At 37.3% G+C, this 22552-nt stretch overlaps 1 protein-coding gene across 2 annotated transcripts in view; it reads left to right on the plus strand.

The window, feature by feature from the left end:
- The window catches only part of LOC132119553 (ephrin type-B receptor 2-like), a 171926-nt gene extending 164366 nt beyond the window's left edge, over window positions 1-7560 (plus strand). For both annotated transcript variants that reach the window (XM_059529616.1, XM_059529617.1), the window contains exons 15-16: window positions 5575-5730; window positions 6900-7560. In XM_059529616.1, the coding sequence (XP_059385599.1) occupies window positions 5575-5730; window positions 6900-7008 (265 nt within the window). In that variant the 3' untranslated portion in view covers window positions 7009-7560. The remainder of the gene's footprint in view (window positions 1-5574; window positions 5731-6899) is intronic.
- Window positions 7561-22552: the final 14992 nt, after the last annotated feature.

Below are 22552 nucleotides of genomic sequence, written 5' to 3' on the forward strand. Positions count from 1 at the left end.
GATTTCTGTTAAGCAAAGTTCAGTGAACCAGTGTGTGTATGTGCATCAAACAGAGGGCGCATAATAATGTAACAGCATAATATTTCTTGTTAGACATTAATAATCTGTAATTGAAAATAACCTACATAGATACAGTCACCATATTTGTTTTCATTTACTACAGATTGCACATTGTTTGGAGGAGAGCACTGAGTAGGATGTACAATTAAATGTTGTAAATAATTAATTAGACTATGCAATCCCAGAATGCATTGCAACAACATGAGTGAAAAAAAAATCCAAATGTGGATTATAATATAAATATTTTACCAAATATATATGTGTGCTATGTTGGTTGATGCATATTAGATCTTCTTTATAACATCAAAATCTGCCAATTACTATTAAAATAAATAATAATATTCTTAATATATGTAAAAATGTCTAAGCCATAACATAATAACACCATTTCATATATATAATCAGTGCTTTAATTGGGCCGGAACGCACCGGTACTCAGTACCGCCACTTCCAAATATAGCTCTTGAGCGTACCGCCACCTTTCCGTGCGCCCAGAACGTGCTTTTAGCGTACCGGTACGCTGCTTTGGACATCTGTTTTAATAGAGGTTTTATTCTTTTGCCTGCGCTTCCGCTTTTCAGAGTGCCCTTCACAATGCAATTGTCGTAATTCGTCGTCCCACTGAGAGCAGAGACTATATTACCAATATAACCTTGAGTTTTACAAGTGAAAAGCGCACACGCATCACTTTTGCCACTGTCAGTGTCAACATCTAAACGTGGCCGGAGAGGGTGTGTAAAATGTAGAGTTGTGACGTTCGCGAACGAACCGATTCTTTTGAACGGCTCATAAACATGAACGATGGGAGCCGAGTCGCGGCTGGAGGGGAGCCGTTCTTTCTGTCGTTCTTTTTTCCTATGCGTATTTCACACAGATGCACACAAATGAGCTCCTCCGCGAGACAGAACAGTTATAGGGGGAGGGGCGCACCCAGCGCAGGCCAACCCTTTATAGCGTGATGATATTAGTTGTGCATGTTCATTGCAGCCCACTTTGTTATTGTTCATTGACTTGAAGGGGCTGATGTCCTATTTGCAAAGTTTACAGTAGTAATAGTATGTAGTATGTAGACATTTCCATTTTATTTATTCTAATTTTATCTACTTTAAATATTTTTTGTTTTCTATCAAAATGTTCTTGTGTGATAACAATGTTCTTGTGTGAAAGTGTTTGTAGTAAAAGCTGTTTTGCACAGAAATTCATTGCAGCCGGCTTTGTTTTTGATGTTTGAGTAGGTATTGTATGAATAACATAAGTCAACGTAGCTTTACACACACACACACACACACACACACACACACACACACACACACACACACACTTTGTACTAAAGGTAAATCCAAAATAGTGATGTCACTGTCTAAGCAGAGGGATTTGTGCAACCCTATGGAATATAGTCCACACATGACAAATGAGGTAATAATCAATATTTCAGAATAATTCCCCCCGTCGGCTGCTCATTGGTTGCAGCATCTTTTTTCTAAGTTCTAAAAAAATACCGTAGGCGGCGAGGCACGAATTTAGATATTCATTTATCTAATTAATCGAGAAGCACCCGACTGCAGCCTGCAGATCGAGGCGGGGCTGCACCTGGGGCGGGGTTGCACGTGCAGCCCCACCCCACACCTACTCTGATTGGTTCAATCATCTTTCATAGACTTACATGATAGGAAATGTGTGCGTAGTTGGTGTAGGATGGTGAATGCTGTTTAAAAAGCTAAAAACACTGTACAGTTTTATAAAGACTTCATAATGCACAAAAGAAGAAAAAAAACATTAGCCTGTAACTCGCCATGTCCCTGGAATGATTATTTTGTTAAATTAAGCTGATCTTTAGGCTAACATACGAATATAGTAAATTAATTGGATTGATTATCCACAGTAAGACGACCAGGTCTTCAGATAGAAGAATGAATTATGAATTAAATTATTTTAGAAAATATGATTATTTCATATCATCAGAGTATGAGAAAGGAAAATGAAAGGGGTATATCATTACTGTTTTAATTTATATAGCATGAAAAGACAATTATTGTTACATATAATTATCCGTCATGCAGTTGATAAATGACACTGCAATATTCTAATGTGTCTGTCAATTCAATTTCTATTAAACTTTACATTTTCTTTACTACAATGCAAAACATAGACTTTTTCTCCCCTTTATTTCAGGAAAATATGCTGCTCCTCGTTATTTGAAAGTGAAGAAATCGATAAACTTTTATTTCTATCGGCCAGTGATGATTCTGAAAGGACATACCTGTAAACCGTTGCTATAGTAACGAACACAATTTCATGATAATTGTGCTCTTATTTTAGTGCAGTCTCACAGCCACTGTCAAATATTGAGATAAACTTTATAAAGTATCATCTATTTATATTAAATTGGTATCTTCTCCGATATCCATTTTGTGACCATTGAGCCAATTCTTTTCAATCAGCTGGAATGATTCGGGACATTCTACGTTTAATGTGGGTTAATGCATTAAAAGAGTGTTTTTAAAAGACCAAACTCAGTAAACAAATTAATAATAAAGCATTCTATTCACTGACAGGCAGATGAGTCCAGAATAAGAATGCAATGTGTTTAATTACGTGTTAAGTATTTTCCTCCCATAGAAAACCATTAGACTGAAAGGAAAACGCATACCGTGGCGTAATGCATTAAAACGTGTTTTAAAAAGACCAAACTCAGTAAACATTTTTAATAACACATTTTATTTACAGACAAGCAGGTTATGGGTGGAAATTAAACGCTTTGTGTTCGTATTCTGTGCTCATATCTACTTGTTTGTGAATAGAATGCTTTATTAATCATTTGTTTACTGAGTTTGGTCTTTTTAAAACACTGTTTTAATGCATAAAGCCACGTACTTTCACGTTAAGCGTGCTTTTAGAATGTCCAAATTATTGTGAATTAATCTGGTCAAGAAGAGTAAACTTGCAGCAGCTTGACATCTCTTGATTCAATAAATCAGACTTAGTGAGTCAAGTTAACAATAAAAAACTGCATTATAGTAAAGGCTTTGTAAAACTGTACAGTGTTTTTAGCTTTTTAAACAGCATTCTCCATCCTACACTAACTACGCACACATTTCCTATCATGTAAGTCTATGAAAGACGATTGAACCAATCAGAGTAGGTGTGGGGCGGGGCTGCACGTGCAACCCCGCCCCAAGTGCAGCCCCGCCTCGATCTGCAGGCTGCAGCCGGGTGTACTTGAATTAATCCATATGCACAAAGACAATACGACCTTTTTGTCCCCTTTTTGTTTTAAAGCTTGATGAAGAGAGCGCAAGTTTCTGCAGCTGCGAGGAGGACAGTGATGCATGCGTACAGGAGTGATTGACAGTTCATGGCAATGTGTAAAAAAAATACTCCGCTACACAATTATTTCGTTATTTTCGTTTAAGCTTGTTAGCGTTAGCGTTACAGAAAGGTCTGATTTACGCACTGTTACAACTGTCATTGTTTTTTTTTTTTGTTTTTTACAATGACATTTGAGTTCATGATTTTAATGTTGTTGTTTCTTGTGGCAGACTAAAGAGTAATGACACGGTTGATCTTTGAATAAAAATGTGTTTAGTTAAGGTTTGAAATTCATTATCTTTTATTATAGGCTACGAAGTCTAATATCATAAGCCCCCCATCCCGTCACCCAAGACTGCAGACACCCCCCTTACCCCCTACACAGGCCTAACTCCAGATTCACACACTGTCTGTGATGCGCCTTTTTTCCGAGCCCATGTTAATGGATCAGAGCGTTTACACTGCCCGCGGTAAAAGGCTAGAGATAAAATAAAAAAATACTATATTGATTATTTTGACTTATGTCTGTTCTAGAGATGTTACTGTAACTTTTTCATAAAGCTCTAATTGGTTTTCGTTTGTAAATATGTTTCAAAATCATCCTGAATGCATTTATGACTGTAAAGCATATCCGTGTGTGTCAAAATTGTGATTAAAATCGAAATCTCAAAATGTATCAAAGAAATCGCGATATTTTTTTTTTGTCCATATCGCACAGCCCTAGTTCATTCAGTAAATACAGTTAACAATCTAGCTTCTGAGTACTAAGTTATTAACCCAACAATAGCGGGGTCAGTTAATTTTTTTGCAGTGGGCCGCGCAAACATATGTGTTTGGTTGTGTGGGCCGCGAGGTGAAAAAGGTTGGGAACCACTGGTGTAGAGCATTTCCAAATCAGTCGCTTTCGAGGTTACCTTTGACTTAGGCTTCTACCTAGAAGGCTGTAGACAGCTATGCAGATCACTGGGCTTTGGAACAGGGTGTACATTTAACACTTTGACTCATCTGACATTTAACTTAGGCAGAGTAGTGTGCAACAGTCGTTACAATAAATCATATTTATGCAGAAAGATGTTTAAACAAGTTTCTACAGTAGTTAGTTTATGGAGACACATTGCCTTTTTGGAAAGCGCTTTAGACACAGATGTGAAACTTTACACTATGGTATGCCATGGCAGCATCAAGGGATTGTAATGATGTTTTCAGTCTAACCGTTGCACATACATAATACTGTATTGTTTAGAGAGAAGTGCAGATCCATCCGTGTTACATGATATATGTGTGGCTACAAAAACAACTTTATTACTTGCTTTGAAGTTTCCTTTTTAAGGTATTTAGTACTTAGATTAGTCTGTCTCACCGTTACACTGAAGTGTATGTCTGTGTGCATGTGTGCTTTTTGCATGCATGGTTCATTTATTAGGGGGAAATTTTCTGTCTGACCTTTTGCCAGACCTGACTCACTTGCATCCTTCAAGGCATATTTACAAAACCAAATGGAATATGACCTTAAAGAGCCTTTAAAAAGCATTCTAAATTATTTCTGTTCTGTTTTCAATTTTTGGTCAATGCTTTGGTTTAACTTCTGATATCAGTGTGTGGACTTTATTTATGCTGTGAAGTTATTTTTATTTTATTTTTTTTATTTTTGGCATTGAATTACTATGTAAATAAAATCAACGGTGTTTGATAGATCAACTCATTATTAAAGGCTTTAGGCAGTAATAAACTTGAAACATTGGTAAATCTGGGAGATGAAGCAACTCTTGTCAGTTTTTTGTGGACAAATGTAAAGTGTCCAGTTTCTTCTGTCATCACGCTGATGGTGAGAGGCTTGGATTTTGCGTGCTTCTCACCAGCTCTTTTTGCCTGGAGGCTTATACACTACAGTAATGTGGAATCTCTCTCCTTCTTGGTCAAATAGCCCTTGATGCCTTCAGTGTGACTCTACAATTTTCATAGTCATGAAAATAAAACTCTTTGAATGAGAAGGTGTGTCCAAACTTTTGGTCTGTACTGTATATATGTGTGTGTATATATATATATATATATATATATATATATATATATATATATATATATATATATATACTGGTGACTTCCAGTTTGTAGTGTGTACTTGGTGGTTAAAGGCTATTTTTACTGCGTACTTTCACAACAGTGTGACTGATCTGTCTCTCAATCTCTTTTTCATTGTCCCTCCAGTGTGCATTTGCCCTTGCTTGACCGCAGTGTGCCTGACTTCTCCAGTTTTAACACTGTGGAAGATTGGCTGGACGCTATTAAGATGGGCCAGTACAAAGACAACTTCGCCAATGGCAACTTCACCAGCTTTGACCTCGTTTCCCAGATGACCATGGAGTAAGTGCTATACCTACGAGAGAAAACAGTTCAGAAAACAGCAACGCTATGATCACTGAGTCAGCAGAACCTCTAGGGGATCTTTGACTCTAATAGCACTGATTGTCAATACCTAGTTTTGCTCTATATTGCCCTAAGTTTCTCAGTCTATATATTAGGGCTACACACTATGGTATAAAATATAATAAATATTATGCTATTGTTTAAAAGCTTGAGACAGTTTTTTGTTTTTTTTGAAAGAAAAAAATTATTAAATTGATCAAAAGTCAAAGTAATGTTACAAAACAGTATGTTACAAAAGATTAAAAAAAACTTTTTTTTGCCTCTATTCATTAAAGAATCCTTACGTCTATCATGGTTTGCACAAAAATATTAAGCAGCATAACTGTTTTCAACATTAATAATATTAAATGTTTCTTAAGTAGCTAATCAGCATATTAGAATTTTTTATGATTAATAATTGCTGCTGAAAATTCCGTTTTGCCATCACAAGTATAAATGAGATTTTAAAATACATTAAAATAGAAAAAAGTAGAAAACCTAGTTTGATAAATGCTGTTAAATGTGAAGACTTGAACTTTATTGTAAAGTTTTACCATTTATTTAAATGACCGTCTTTTTTGAGGTATAATGATAAATGCACAAGGCCATATAGCAATTTCAGTTTCAATGTGACTGATTATGTACAGTAGCTGTACTTTTCAGTCTCTTATTATCCTCTTTGTCTTTTTTGAGAATGAATTATAAATTGCAGTCTAAAATAATCTCTCAATGATTAGACAGTTTATGGATTCAAATAAAAGAATAAATAAAGGTATATTTTCTCATCTTTGTTGCTGGCTGTCAATCACAGTGGAAATGGAAGCCACAGAAATGCATGCTTAGACTCTTCTCCTCTCCTCACTTCAGCAGTTACCTGGCCAAACCAGACGCGCCATGAAAACAAAGGAGCTATTGTTTTAGAGACGCTTGGATTGTGCAACAAACAGAGGATGATAGGGATAAAAGAATTTACCGGTTACTCAATCTGGAATTAACATGCTCAGTTTACTTTGGCATCATGTGATGAAGCCAGTGAATAAAAATGTGTTACTACAACATTATGGTGTATGCTTAAGAGCGCTCGTGTTTAATCTTGCCTCTTTCTGTGTGTGTGTGTGTGTACACAGGGACATTCTCAGGATCGGAGTGACACTAGCGGGTCATCAGAAGAAGATTCTCAACAGCGTTCAGATGATGAGGGCACAGATGAACCAGATCCAATCGGTAGAGGTTTGACCACGTGCCCTGATTAGACTGGGAGGAGGACAAGAGGAGGCAGTGGAGGCCAACGTGAAGGGATGGGGCGGCCACCGCAGACCCTAAGCCTGATTTTCCTTCTGGACCACCTAGGATATCCACCTGCCCCCTTCTCTGAAACACTCTCGTTCTCCATCTGTGTCATCTGAATCCCCCATTAACCCCCAGACAACCTAATGGGCTCGACTCTGGAAAGCTGCGTCTGAAAAATATGGTCACAAGACCTGATCGTTTAGCTTTAGCCACCCCCAATCACAGGATGACCGTTCAGTCTGCCAGCAATAGGCTCCACCTCGTATTTTCCTTGAATTTTCTTTCCAATTTTCTTCTTTTCTTCTTTTTTTTGTCTTCTTTTTAAAAGAGTTTTTGTAAAGATATGAAAACAAGAAATCTATATAAAATATATAGATTGGTGTAAAATTGCATACTGAATATGGTGGACTGAATCGAAAGGCTACCCTTTAAAAGGGCAATGAAGAAACAGGAATTAAAAGAAAAAAAACTCGCCCCACAATACATGCTTCTGAGATTTTCTTTTAATATTTTAGGGAAATCTTGAGCAGAAATAATGACTGTCTGTTCAATGAATACACACGGGACAACCTGCGGGAACCCCTCGCTGACAGCCGAGGGAAAAGTATGTGAACAACATGAAATGGGACTTCCTTTTGACAGCCGATGTTGTTTTTTTTGTAGTTTAAACTATATCAACATAAACAAACAGACAAATGGAGGGGAAAGAAAATAGTTATAACAGAATTTGTGGTGCAGATTTCTCATTGCTTGGGGGGAGAAAAAAAGAAATATTTTACAGATTTCATAAGAGCCTGCCAAACAGAGCATCATCCCTTTGTACCTCGTCCTGTACATATCAGATGCACTTGACGTTGTGAGGTCATCAGTACAAGCCTGGTGTAGCCCAACGTTAAGTTTCAGTTTCAGTATAAGATGGGTCTACACTGACATTTGATGGATTTTCTTTCATGTGCATGTGTGTAGATGACTTGAGGGTGTCATCTTTTATATTCTTCCTCCTTTTAGTCATGGGCTGAGATTATTTAGTTTGAAAGACGGCGTAAGATATTCTCCCCCGCAGATGCATAAAGGAGCATTTTTAGCGTGTTCTTTACATGAACTGCTTACAGAAAAGGACCCCGAGTGCATGTATGCTGTGGTCTTCACATCATCTACGCTCTTCTTTTATGTTTGGATCCCTGCTGTGTGCGTGCGTGCGTGTTTGCGTAAGTGCCTCGTGGAGCTGCAGAGCATGTGTGGTGCAAGACTGATCATTTCACAGGAAGCTTGGATTGGATACACTTTGCAGATCACTGTGTTGATATGCTTATTTTTTTGCCACCAAAATCATAAAAAAAGATGTTTTATAATAAGGTGTTTAGGGGTTTTAATATCTGATAAAGTATGCAGTTAGAGGACATTTTCATAACAGGGAAGTGATTGTCCATTTTGAAGCATAGTTTTATATGAGGATATTGTTATTGTATGATATTTTTGAACTGGTTACATTCACTAATTGGGGCCAACCTTAAATTTGGAGTTTCATAGGACATTTAAATTAAATTAGTGTGTATAGGTGTTATTTTATTTTTTACAGAAAATACACATCTGTAATTCCTACCGTTCTCCATGGTATGGTACTTCCACAATGCTCTCTGTGATTTTTAACCTCCATGATAGGCGTAAGAACAATAAAACTCTGTATATAATATTCTGAAGCAGAAACGTCCCCCTCAGAGAGAGGTTTTTTTGAAACTGTGTTGAATTTGAGTGTACATATTACTATTTTTTATGCGTTGGTAAAACTGAATATAGAGTCGCTATCAATGTTTATTTGGGGCCTTTTGTTTTGTACTAGCTGAGAGATGAGAAGCAGCCGTAGAGATGAACAGGCCAGAGGTATCTTCAACCATGCTGGAGTGTCTATGTGTGTGAATGAATGTGTTTGTGTGTTTGCACAAGCAGGTACGTCCACTTACCAGCATTAAGGTCACTGTGCTTAACAATATACTTCTCGCTCAGCCGTCGAGGGGCTTGCTTTATTCCATAACCTCAGGGTTGACATGTATCTGTGTTAAAAACATGCAGTACTGTGAGGTCCGTTTACTGTAGGTAAGGTCCATTGGCTGAATCTCAGAGTGCTGCTGAAGTTCTAATCAGATGGTGTTGACCATTCTCTGTTCTTCCCATTACATAATGCTTCCATTAGACTGAAGAATCTGTCGTTCAGTGTTTGGGCATGAAACACAACTTCCAGTAGACAGGCCATCCCAGGTGTGAATTCTTGAGAGACATAGCCATAAATTCGGATGTCTACTTTCTTCTGTGTCCAGAAAGACGGTAGGATTTTACTTTCCCTGGAGTCTGATATACTAAATGGCCCTTAAGTTTTAGCTCTCAGCTTTTCAGTCGTTCTTGGTCACTTGTTTATCACCAGCAGGAGGATACAGGGAGAAAGGAAATTAATCTGGACTTAACACCTTGTCCTTACCAGCAACGTTTAATTTGTCCATCGACACTGCAAGCAAATTTCATTGCAGCACTGTCACAGCCAATTTTTTATGTGTGGTTACACTAACGTTCAAAAGTTTGGGGTCCATAAGAAAAGTCTCTTATGCTCACCAAGGCTACATTTTTTCGGTCAAAAGACAGCATTATTGTAAAGTATTATTACAATTTAAAATAACTTCTGTTTATTTTAAAATGTAATTTATTTTTGTGATGGCAAAGCTGAATCGTCAGTTTTATAAAAACTGTACAATAAATACATTTTTCAGGATTCTTTGATGAATAGAAAGCCTTTAACCTTTACTGTCACTTTTTTTTTTATTTAATGTGTGCTTGCTGAATAAAAGTAATAATTTATCTATTTATATATTTAATGAGCCCAAACTAGAATCATAGTGTATGTGGACAAATGAGATTTCACTGTGGGCGGGGCTATCAAGATACTATGGAAATGAATATCAAGCAATTGACAATATGTTCTGTAAAATAAAATAGTGTAAAATCAACTAAAAACTGAATGTAAACTAAAATAACAGATAAGCAAAATAAATATATATTTTTAAATAATAAATTTGATACAATACATTTTAATACATGCAAAAACCTTTAAAACACCCATTTTTATGGTATACCATACGTGACACCTTGGTTGCTTTCAGCAGCTGGTTGGGACAAGGAGTGAGTCAGGAAGGTGAGAGACAGATTGAGAATAAAGGATGTTCTCACATCATAAAACTGCCAGCAGCCATGCACCTTTACCTGTCTGTTCAGCATATCCTCAATATTTAATGGCTAGGCAGTATCACTGCTGCACTGTGAAGCCTAAGGTTCTGAATCCCTCATCTTCCTCAGAATAACACTGCTTCTGCTTCACCCTCCTAGGACAATCACTGTCACTCAAAGCTCCAGCACACATACCAGGATCCACACTGCTGTCTAGAAAACCTACAGAAATTCAGAAGTTGAGACACTCGTGGCAGTAACTCAGCAATATTTAGAGGTGCTGCCCACAAGTTCCAGCATGTTTTAAATCAGCCTAACAGCACATGATTACCAGAGCTTTGAATAAAATCCAGTGTTGAAGGGATATCTTGTGTTCCTGATCCTCATCTTCTTTTCCTTCCAGTGACATTTTGTCGTTTCATAAGTACCATTTCATGGATCTGCGCTATTTGCAAAAACAATTTTTTCTTGCAGCTTGGCGCTGATGATCACATGAGTTTCTGGCACTTTGCATCGAGAGATCCGAAGGAACATTAACAACCAATGAGCCTTTCTGTTTTAAGATATTGATATGTTGAAAGATTATGACATGCTTGACATTTACTACGCATTTTCTTCAACAAACCTGTATTTACATAGAAATAGTTCATCGCGGAGGTCTTGTGTAATTCTGTTTTTCCACCGAATCTTCAACCACTCAAGTTTGTTTCTCAGTAGGGGACTAATTACTTCATACATCTCCCTCTCTCATTTGTCATTTAACAGAACACTACGTAGACCACAGACAAATGAGACTTGGCATCAAGAGTGTGAAAGAATGTCACGCTGAGTGATTTAAGCACTTCTTATTGTTTTTTTCCCACATGGATTATCACCTTAAATGCATAGCTTCTACCACAGCACAGTTCTTTTCTTCATACAAATGATGGTACATACTGTAGGCATTTTTTAAAACTCAAAACACTTTTTGTTCAGATGGCTTGGGAAAATAGCCAATAAGCTGCCATTATGTGGACATGCAAACTGCAAATGTTCTTTCTGGCAAGCAAAAATGTGATCGGCACAGAACCGTGCACCATTTAAAGATTTTTGTTGAAAGCTGGATGACAGTAAGCTGTGAACAGCATATGCTCGCAGCTACCGCCGAAGCATAATACCAATGCAAAACCGTTGTTATGATGATTATTTGCGATTGTGAATGAAAATACAAGCTGGCTCTGGCTCACTCTCATTGGTCCATATTTCTGCCTGCATCCTCCAAATATTGTGGGAAGTTCACAGATAGAAAATGGCTCCCTGAACAAAGCTGTGGTGCCTGTAGGGCCGCAGCACCCTCTGCTGTTAGGAAGGCAGTAGTGCATTCTTCCCAAGGTCCATCAGCCCTGCTTTTCATTACAGGGCAGCAGACCTCTCTTTCTTTCTGTCTCTCTCTCGCTAGTCCAAATAGAGCACTGCCCACCTGGACCACTGTGACTGAGATGGGGGGTCCTGTTTCGCTGTATAAAATGTACATATGACTGTAACCCTGTGATGTAACAATTTTATTATTTGTAATATTGTTATTGGTTTATTTTCTAAAAAGAAAATAAAAGAAAAAAAAGCCCAACTTGACTCTCCTCATTAAAACAAGAAATGAGATCTGTTATACAGCGTTCTGTGTTTTTTTGTGTGTGTGTGTGTGCATGTGTGTGTTAGCCTCTGTGTTTGTTACATTGCACCAGCGTCAGCAAAGTCATGGGCTGAATTCCCAGGGAATGCATAATACTAAAAATCTATGGATAGAATACACTATAATTGCTTCAGATAAAAGTGGCTACAAAATATTGAAATGAGTACTTTATGTGTGTGTGTGTGTGTGTGTGTGTGTGTGTGTGTGTGTGTCTGTGTGCATTGACATGGTTTTAGTAAAATATATATAATAAAAATATATAGATCAGTGATTTAAACCGTTTTACATTTCAAATAATGCACTTAACAGAAGAATTAATGTAAGTAATTTATGAAACAATTGCTTTTGAATCTTCAAAAGACTGTCCTCTTTCACTTCTGTTGTAAGTGCCTCAATGTCACCTCAATACTGATCTTTTTTTAAAAGAAAACGAGATAAGCCGAACTCATGTTTTGTGGTAATCAACATAACCCAGCTTACAGTGACCCAACTTCATTTTTTTATTTATTTCTTTTTTAAGAGTTAAAACCAAGATTACTGTAGTCCATTTTAAAAGAACTTCTATTTGTTTCCATCCACAAATATTTCATCTTTAATTCACTGTGCTTACTATTTCTTTGTAATTATTTGTGAAATTACTAGCACTGAACCGGCAATGTTGCTTTAAATGTTTTATGTTCCTGTTGTTTTATTTTCCCAGTCATTACAGTCTTTCCAGCTTGCTAAACTAATGTAAAATTACCCTGAAGACAGGAGTTAATTGAAATATCTTTGCAGAAAATCGACAAAGGCATTTGTACGCCCCAAATCACTCCTCACAGGACCGGCCTTTATGCTGATGTTCCTGTGGGGTGTTTGGGTTCTGTGCTCCCCCTCCTGCTGTTCTCTCCGACCGAATCCCAGTGTCTCCTCACAGCTCGCCCCGCTTCGGAGACCTCGTTAACGGGCCAATGTGTGAAAGCCCAATGACCTCTCACTGACCTCACTGAGACTGGCATGCAAAAAAAGAAAGAAAAAAGGCAGCCCCTGCTAGTAGAAGTGGGAGTTCAGGAGTTCAGTGTGCAACCCGCTGACAATCCAAAACAGTTCTTCTCGCTAATCCCGACCGCATTTGCTTCCCTCTCCTTTACGCCCTGTTAACCACTGTCACCACGGGCTCAGTGGGAACAGCACGAGCACCAGACCCTCAACAGAATGAGACCAAAAACCTAACGATCATCTTTCACTGGAAATGCACATGAAAGTTACCAGACTCCACGTGAAATGTCTAGATTAATGGAAACGCCCTGTGCTTTTTCATTCATGGTCATGACAGTGTAGGCGCTTGCTAACCAGAATAGTTTGCGCTCACACATCATTGCTTGTGAATCGCATTTTTAAAAGATCATGCTGTGGTCAAGCTAAGGAAATACAGAAACTATAAATCTATGCAAACAGTGGCCATGTGCGCCGCCCTGTGATTCACTTATTTAAATGGCCACTAATGTTCATTGTTCCACATATGCGACCTGCAGATATTTAAAAGAGTATTAGGTAAATCAAAGTTCAATAAGTGAGTTCTCCAGTCCATGGCGAGTGCAGAGACAACTGAAACGTTTGGCCGATTTTGATGGCCACGTCATACTGTGAATATCCATCTATCACAAGTGGAAGTCGTTTACATCGAATGGTTTGTTCTGGCTTTGCTCGGCTCGTGTATATTTTAGTTGAATCATCGCATGCTGGGAAGTCTTACTTCCACATCCCTAACATTTCTCATATTTGCACTCTGTCAGTACAAATATTAGAAACACCATTCAAATGAACCATTACAGAGAATCATGAGAGTGTGAGCAGTTCAAAAAGACCACTTGTGCTCACGATTACAGCTTTTCGCATCAGGAAAATATTATTCATGTTAAATCATGCTGTGTGAAAAAATAAACAGAAGTATGATAGCCTTGATAGGAAAGCCTTACCCATGATGTCACATTAGGTTTTGATTTCATAAAACTTAATGATTTCATTGATTCCGTAAAAATGATAGTTCATGTAAATATTGATATTTCTATTCGTAAAACTACTAAAAATAATATGGGAGGAATTAACATTTAAAGCTTCTCTCGGGGAACTCGTTCAAGACCATTTCAGGTGACTACCTCTTGAAGCTCATCAAGAGAATGCCAAGTGTGTGCAAAGCAGTAATCAAAGCAAAAGGTGGCTACTTGAAGAACCTAGAATACGACATATTTTCAGTTGTTTCACACTTTTTTGTTATGTATATAATTCCATATATAATTCCACATGTGTTAATCCATAGTTTTGATGCCTTCAGTGTGAATCTAAAATTTTCATAGTCATTAAAATAAAGAAAACTCTTTGAATGAGAAGGTGTGTCCAAACTTTTGGTCTGTACTGTATATATATATATATATATATATAGAGAGAGAGAGAGAGAGAGAGAGAGAGAGAGAGAGAGAGAATAAAATAAAAAATATAAATATAAATAAACACTTTTTAAATAATTTTCTTAAGCATATGTGTTGTTACACACATTCTTAAAATGCTTTTATTTTCTCTTTAGCAATGTTTCAAGAAACAAACCTTACTAAATTCTTTATCTCATTTAAATGTGAATGTCTGATCAACGTATCTTTGCTTTATGGATTATTATTACTAAAACTATTTGCACTGAAAACAAAAATTGCATTGGAATGTTATTTTGAAAATAATCTTTCAGAATCACTTGATGTTTACTATTTCTGAAAATTCGGATTTTTTTTAAAAAAATAGAATGTTCTATATAAATAAATAAAATGATCTATATAGATTATGTTAACTGTATAAAATACATTTTCTTACTCTGCTGTTCTTACTTACATTTCAAATTAGTAAGTAAAAAAGCTCTGCAAGTGAACAACGCCTTGTGGGGCCATCCCAAAGAAGTTCAAAATCACTCTCACGGACCTTTTCCTGGACTGTGCCCAGCTGGTGGAATGACCTCCCAATCTCAATTCGTACAGCTGAGTCTTTACTCATTTTCAAGAAACATCTAAAGACTCATCTTTTTCGACAGCACTTAACCAACTAATACTAGCACTTTTCCTTTTCTTGTCTTTTCATTTAAAAAATAAAAATAAAAAATACCTGGCTATGCGTTCTATACTAGACTAACTGAGACTTGTCATGGCACTTGTATACTGTTGTTGTTCTCTTGTTGACCCAACTGCTTCTATTGTTCTCATTTGAAAGTCGCTTTGGAGAAAAGCGTCTGCTAAATGATTAAATGTAATGTAAATGTAAATGTATTAAAAAGAGATGCTCTACCAACAAAAGAGGAGGTGCAACCATATAATAATAATAATAATAAAAATGTAAAAAGGGAAAGGGTGCAACTCTTAAAGAATCCCAAATTATTAGTTAAAAAACATATGACGTTTCAGCCGAAGTCAAGCCATTTCTTCAGACATCAAGAACAATACTGACACAAACTGCTTTATACACTCTTACAATCAGCAACAGGTGTGCTACTCTACTAATTGTGGGGTGGCTTACTAAAAAAAAAAAAAAAAAAGTAAAGAGAGAGAAAAAGTGTCGCATCAAAACATTTTAAGATTTCAACATAGTAATAATATTTTGAAACCTATGAGTCTTTTTAAACAGTTCACTTTCACAGAGCTCTTCGTCTTCTTTTTTTTTTTTTTTTGCCTGAATCTAAATAAGGTAAATTCATAACATAAGTGTATTTAGTTTTTTCCTCACTTGCTTTTTTCTTTCTTCACAATGTACAATTTATACAACATTTACTGTATATCTTTTTTTTTAAAAACAGACACAGTTTGTTCTTGTACAAATTTCTATATAGATTTGTATAGTTCTTCTTCTTATTATTATTATTATTTGTTGTTGTGTGTACAGTGACTTTTGGAAAGCCACTATATAAATTAATGATGATAATGATTATTATCATCATTAACAAAATTGTGTGTGTGTGTGTGAAAGAGTTAGATATACTATTTTAACATTGCTTAAAATACACAAGAAAAGGGGGTCATTAGAATCCATTAAAAATCGAAATGCTTGCATTAAACATTTCAGCGGTATGCAAGAATTTTCCAGGCCTGCCTTGTTACAGAAAGAGAATCGTTTTGTAAAAAGGTTTTCCAGTCATAATATAATTCAATGTAAAAAGCATGCTTGTACTGTAATAATACACTATAGTACAGCAGCCTAGAACATAGTCATTATTTGTGAATTATAACATTCAAAGCATAAATTATTCACAAAATGTACATTTTTGAGTGGTCCAGTTAAGCGAATTATTGAGCAGTTGCATGTATTTGTGTAATTGTTTTAGGCAAAAGCTAATTCTAACCGACTACCAGATCTGTATATGGTCAATTCTCATTTCAGTAGCAGCAGTTGTAAATGTCCTTCAGGCTTTATGTGGAACAAAATCATAGTGAATGTATTTGTTTCCATTTTACTGTACACCGTGGATAGAATTAAGATACACACATGAGTGAATTAAGACGTATTATAAGAGGTCTGCCGCTTGCTGCTTCAAAGCACATTCCTTTTGAGAGCCACCATTTTTAAACACTTAAATCCTGAAAGATCTTTGATGGGGCTCTGAGATAGATGATCTGGAGCTCTTCCACCCCACAATTACCAGACATCATCTGCACATCTCTCTAACTTTAACCAAAGACCTGAGCCTTTTGAAGATCTGTGGAGAAACTTAATGCAAAACAGAGAGCTGAATGCTTTGCAAATTTGTCCCAGACCCACTCAATTTGCCAGATAGAGAGAAAAGCGAGGCAGAGAGATACAGTGATGATGTTCATAATAACGGAATTATCTTTTTTTCTAAGACAGAAATGGAGAGGAATGGAAAATATACTATGAGGATGAAAAGATGCCAGTGTTCAGCACATGTGAAAAATTAAAAACTGAGGTAAGGCATTATTTAAGGGATTTAAAAAGAATGGAAATAAGTCTATTGGTATTAAACAATATAGAAAGTGACTTTCTGTGTGATTTGTGTATAACCGATAAAGACTCGTATTATATATTTTCTAAGGATAATTATAAAAGCAAATTTGAGGTCAGTGACTTTAAAATTACAATCAATAACATTAGATTTTATGCTGGAAATGAGAGGCTGCAAGGGAGAGCTAAAGGGGACCGGGTAAAAGTTTAGAGGAAAAACAAAATACATTTAAAACTATTCTTAAATAAACATAAATATTTATTTACAAATATATTCATATATATATATATATATATATATATATATATATATATATATATATATATATATATATATATATATATATATATATATAAAATAAGATGAAATGTAATAAATTAAATCTTTAATTCTCTATAAATAAAATATTTATTATAAATAAATACATTAAAATATCTAGTACTTTAGTGAGTATAGGGGAAAACGTAATAATGTAATGGTATAAATATTTTTCAAATGATATTTTACACATTAATAATATTATTTTTACAGTATAAAATGGGTCTTTACACATGGAATGAGGGGCTGCACAGGAGTGCTAGGGATTCATAGAAGATTTAAGAAAAATAAATTAAAACAAGGTTTAGAAATATATAAATAAATTAAAACAAAAACATTTATTATAAATAATAAATACATTTAAAAGTACATTACCTTAGTGAGTAGGGTTAAAAACCTAATAATGTATCATAATACAAATTTTAATATATATATTAAAAATTTTTGTCATAATATCAGTTTTTAATATATAAATTGGGTCTTTGTACAGGAAATGAGAGGCTGCAAGGGAGTGCTAGGGGGTCCATAGAAAGGTTTAGAGAAAGAAAAAAAAGTTAGAATTAAAATATAGATATATAAAAATCTGAATAAACAAATAATATAATGTTTGATAAAAAAGAATAAATACATGTAATAGTACAGAAGCTGAGTAGCACAAAAAAAAAAAAAATGCCCAGGAAAGGTAATAATGTAACAAACTATTTTGCACATTCCGTTTTCTATTTTATTCCGTTTTTAAAGTATTAAATCGGTCTTTATTCATGAAAATATATATTTGCCTTTTGATCATAATTTGGGGGTTGTAGATTCTAAAAGCTTGAAAACCCTAAAACCAAATTTCAGTCTAGGCTACTACTGTGGTAAAAAAAAAAAACATAAAATAACTTTACCTTAATATATTTACAGCGCACACGTACTCTTACAAACTTCACAGAACAAATTGCTCCACGGTCGACATGGTTGAGTGTGACCTGCTGTGACTGACCTATTTAACACTGTGTGTGGACTGTGGAGTGTGAGGTTCATCATGACAGACCGGTCCTCTAGACGTCTGACCTACTTAACACTCTGAACTCCAGCATTCACAGCACACATGCCCTGCAGCTTCATTAAAGACTTCTCTGGCATTAAATTGTTTATATTATACCATCTGTCACGTTGAAAGAAAAATTAAAAGTTGGTGGAACAAAAAGAAAAAAGAAAAAAGAAAAAAAAAAAAAATTCACATACTGTCGCCATCTAGTGACAATTTGTGCGTAGTATATCATGGTAGAGAAGAAGAGTGAAAAAAGGGACGTTTATTTATTTAGCATTCTGTAGGTAAATGTGTTTCTTTTATATACTATCTAAACGTTGTTAACCGACAAAGAACGTCTTGAATAATCGAATAAGTTGTTAATGCTTGATATCTATGCTAGGCATGAGAACTGCTCACCCTATTCAAATTTCTGAATGCTATAAGGGGTGAAAAATTTGAAGATGTCTGAAATTTGTAGATAAAGTATTTTGTCAAAACATAATGTAATTTACTTTTGTAAATAAATATAAATGTATATAGTATGTATAGTAATGTACAGTACCAATCAAAAGTTATTTATAAATAAAGAAATAAATCAGATTTTTTAAAAATGTTTTTGAAAGAAGTCTCTCGTGTTCAACAAGGCTGCACGTATTTGATACAGTAAAACAGTAATATTGTGGATTATTATTAAAATTGAAAATAACTGTTTACTATAATAATATATTTTAAAATGTCATGTTTTCCTATGATGGCAGCTGAGCTTTCAGCAGCGAGTATTCCAGTCTTCAGTGTCACATGATCTGTCTGAAATGTTTGTAAAGATTTTAATTATATTTTAAATAAATGCTGTTCCTTTGAACTTTCTATAAATAAATAAATAAATAAATGCTGCTAATAACAGAGTAGCAGCATGTTAAAATTATGTTCTAGTTAATGTGTAAATATAGTGAACACTGCATAGGGACCATGTGAATAGGGCATATTAAAGGCAGTCAAACTTTATTTGCAAAAATGACAATGGCTACTTTGATCAGCAGATGGCAGCATTGTCTTCACTGTTCGATTTTTAATTTTTTTTTTTCTGTTTAAAAAGGTGCCGTTTTCATCTTTAATTATCTTTAACTTAAACTCATTCTTCAATGTATAATGCATATTAGTGAGTTTATGAATCAACAAATCCTCATGCACTCAAGGTTGTCAGTAAATCCTGCTCACCAGCTTTCAGTAACACCCATCCTTTACATTTTCAAATAAATTGAATCCACAGAAGAAGAGCTGTTCTCTGAAGCATGGCAGAGTTATCAATCACTCATGGCTTTTTTTTAAAGCAATACCACACAAAGCCGAAGTCTGCTTTTTCTGCATTTTCATTTTATATATGTATAAAAAATATCAATTACAGTTTGCTATGAGTTTCTGTAAGTTTAATACTTTGGTTCTTTCATTTTTAATGCTGTGTTTCAGTTACTTTGCTGCTTGGGCATAAAATCGAGGCTAGCTCAATTGATTCCAGAAGGGTGGACTGTGTTGAGATGAGGTTTGGACATCTCTTCTTTTACTTACCTCAGTCACAATCCACCCCTCATCCATCAATCCCAAAAGCTTCCATAACAGCTGGAATCAGTCATATAGCTACTAATCAGTTTTATGTTGATGAAAGGCAAATCCATCTGCACTTCTCTTTTAAATCATTTTTTTCTATATCCATTTTTTACTAGTTTGAATGATGACGAGCAGCTTCTGTGGAGGAATGGCCCCCTGTTGGAGCCGTTATCTGTGGCATTATTCTGGCAGAGCGATGGGCTGGACCATGGAAGGGACAGCTGAGTCATTTGGCAGAGACCAGCAAGCCAATTGGTCAGGGAAGTTATGAGGACAACACTAGATTTGTGACCACCTTACAGCACTGTCTCACTCCAGGAAGCACAGCCAGCGGCTCAGGAATGACTTTCAAGACAAAAATCATTACCAGCTAATAGCACCTACCTAATGTATAGCACTCTATGTTGTGGAGCACTAATATTATGTTTTCACTGAGGCCATGAGACCCAGCATCTTTTGACAGTGTTTGAGCGACACAGTCGCGCCGCAGCGGAAAGAACTCGCTGCGCGCTGAATGCCCATCATGCGCTGTGGTGACAGTCGCGCCGTCATGGAACACGAGTTCAGAACTATACCCAGAAACAGGATCGTCTGACTGGGGTTCAGCGAACTCTTCGCCCAATTGACACTGAGCCCGAGCTTCTCGAGGTGATCGAGTAAAACGGCCCTGTGGTCCACGAGCTCCGCTCGTGATCGGGCCAGAACCAGCCAGTCGTCCAAATAATTCAGCACTCGTATGCCTCTGAGTCTGAGAGGAGCGAGCGCTGCATCCATGCACCTCGTAAACGTACGAGGAGCTACGGACTAGCCGAATGGCAGGACTGCAAACTGGTATGCCTGGCCCTCGAAGGCGAATCTCAAAAACCGCCTGTGTTTTGACGCTATCTGTATTTGAAAATACGCGTCCTTCAGATCTATTGACATGAACCAGTCCCCTCTGCGAATCTGCGCGAGGAGCTTCCTGGTCGTGAGCATTTTGAAACTGCGTTTCATCAATGCCTTGTTCAGCTGTCTTAGATCCAGTATGGGCCTGAGACCCCCGTCTCTCTTGGGCACCAGAAAGTATCTGCTGTACAGCCCCCCCTCGCTTTGAGCTTGAGACACAGGCTCTACAGCCCCTTTGCTCAACAGTTTTGATATTTCGGCCCGAAGTATGTGTGCTACTTCTGTTTTGACCGTAGTTTCGACGCGCGCTGAAAAGCGCGGTGGGCGTCGAGAAAACTGTAGCGAGTAGCCTCTCTTTATAATGCCTAGCACCCAATCCGAAACCCCTGGAAGCGCTGACCATGCATCTGCATGAATGGCTAAGGGCTGGATGCGACACGCGCTCTGTTGACTGGGCAACGGCGGCGCTCGAGTGTGCTGCGCATCTGAGGCGGGGAGCGCGCTGATCACAGCGGGCAGATCGCTCATCCTCGACCCCGTTCCGGCGCTTAACCGACTGGAGGGAGGCTGAGCGGGTCCCGTGGGACTTGATATATCTGCGAGTAACCGTGGGCTGCATGTGTTCACTTTTACCACTTTCAACTCGCCGTCTGCCTGTGCAGAATGTACGTGCACGGGCCTCGTTTTTACAGAAGCCCCGCGTGGGCACGTTTACTATGCGGCGCGCTCGACCGATCTGTGTCGATCTTATGTGCGCTAGCCCTGTGTGCAGGGCTGTGCTTACATGCAGGGATGGGCACTGGGTAGTGGGCATCGTCACTGCATTTAAAGCACCATCGGCCGTGGCCGGACGAGCGTGCACGGGTTTCGTTTTTACAGAAACCACATGACGCGTGTGACATAGTAATTGTGGGCACTGAGGGGTGGGCACGCTTACTATGTAGTGTGCACGACCGACTTGAGTCGACATTATGGGCGCAGGCCCTGTGTGTAGGGCTGTGCTTACATGTGGAGATGGGCACTGAGGAGTGGGCATCGTCACAACATTTATAGCACCATCGGCCGTGGCCGGAACACCAGAAAAAACACTCTTTTTGTGAAACATCTGGGTAGCCGTGAAAACGGCTTTTGTGTGCAGGCAAGCGGGCACTCGTGCAGGCTTGCGCATTGCAGAAGACACTGAGGCAGTCACAACTCTTGGAACTGCAACAGCGGCGCGCTTGGGTGAGAGCTCGGCCGCAGCGGAACTCGAACACCGGCGCTTTCCCAGCAGTGCTAGGATGCTTTCGGGGCTTCTGGCTTCACCGCAATCCTCTGCCGCGGCTCCCGGTTTAACTTGACTTTTATCTGAGAGCACACAGACACAGCTGTGCTCTTCACTTCAACAGTAAAATGGCTGTCACATATCAGTGAGTTCTCGCCCTCACTGGCTGTTTTAATGTCTCGCACTATCAGGGCCTGTTTCTACAGCTGCTTCTGCTGCTTGAATCCACACAAACAGCTCACCGGAGAGACCGTACTTTTACAGGTAGATCTGCATTTAAAGCTGATGTTTTCTCCTGAACTATAGTGACATTTATGACTTATTAAGAGGGTTTCTGATTACACATACATAACATAATATTTATTTATTTATTTATTTATGTAAACAGCTCTGGTGTGATGTAGGCCTATTGATCTGCAAATGTATTAGAAATGCTGAATATCCACCTCTACTGTATATATGTGTATATATACTAAGATAGAGTCAGAGCCTTGCTTTTGTTGCCCCCCCCCCCCAAATTTGAATAAAAAGTATCTGTTTACTTAA

This window comes from Carassius carassius, chromosome 38 (assembly GCF_963082965.1).
Source record: "Carassius carassius chromosome 38, fCarCar2.1, whole genome shotgun sequence".
In the NCBI taxonomy this organism is placed as follows: Eukaryota; Metazoa; Chordata; class Actinopteri; order Cypriniformes; family Cyprinidae; genus Carassius; species Carassius carassius.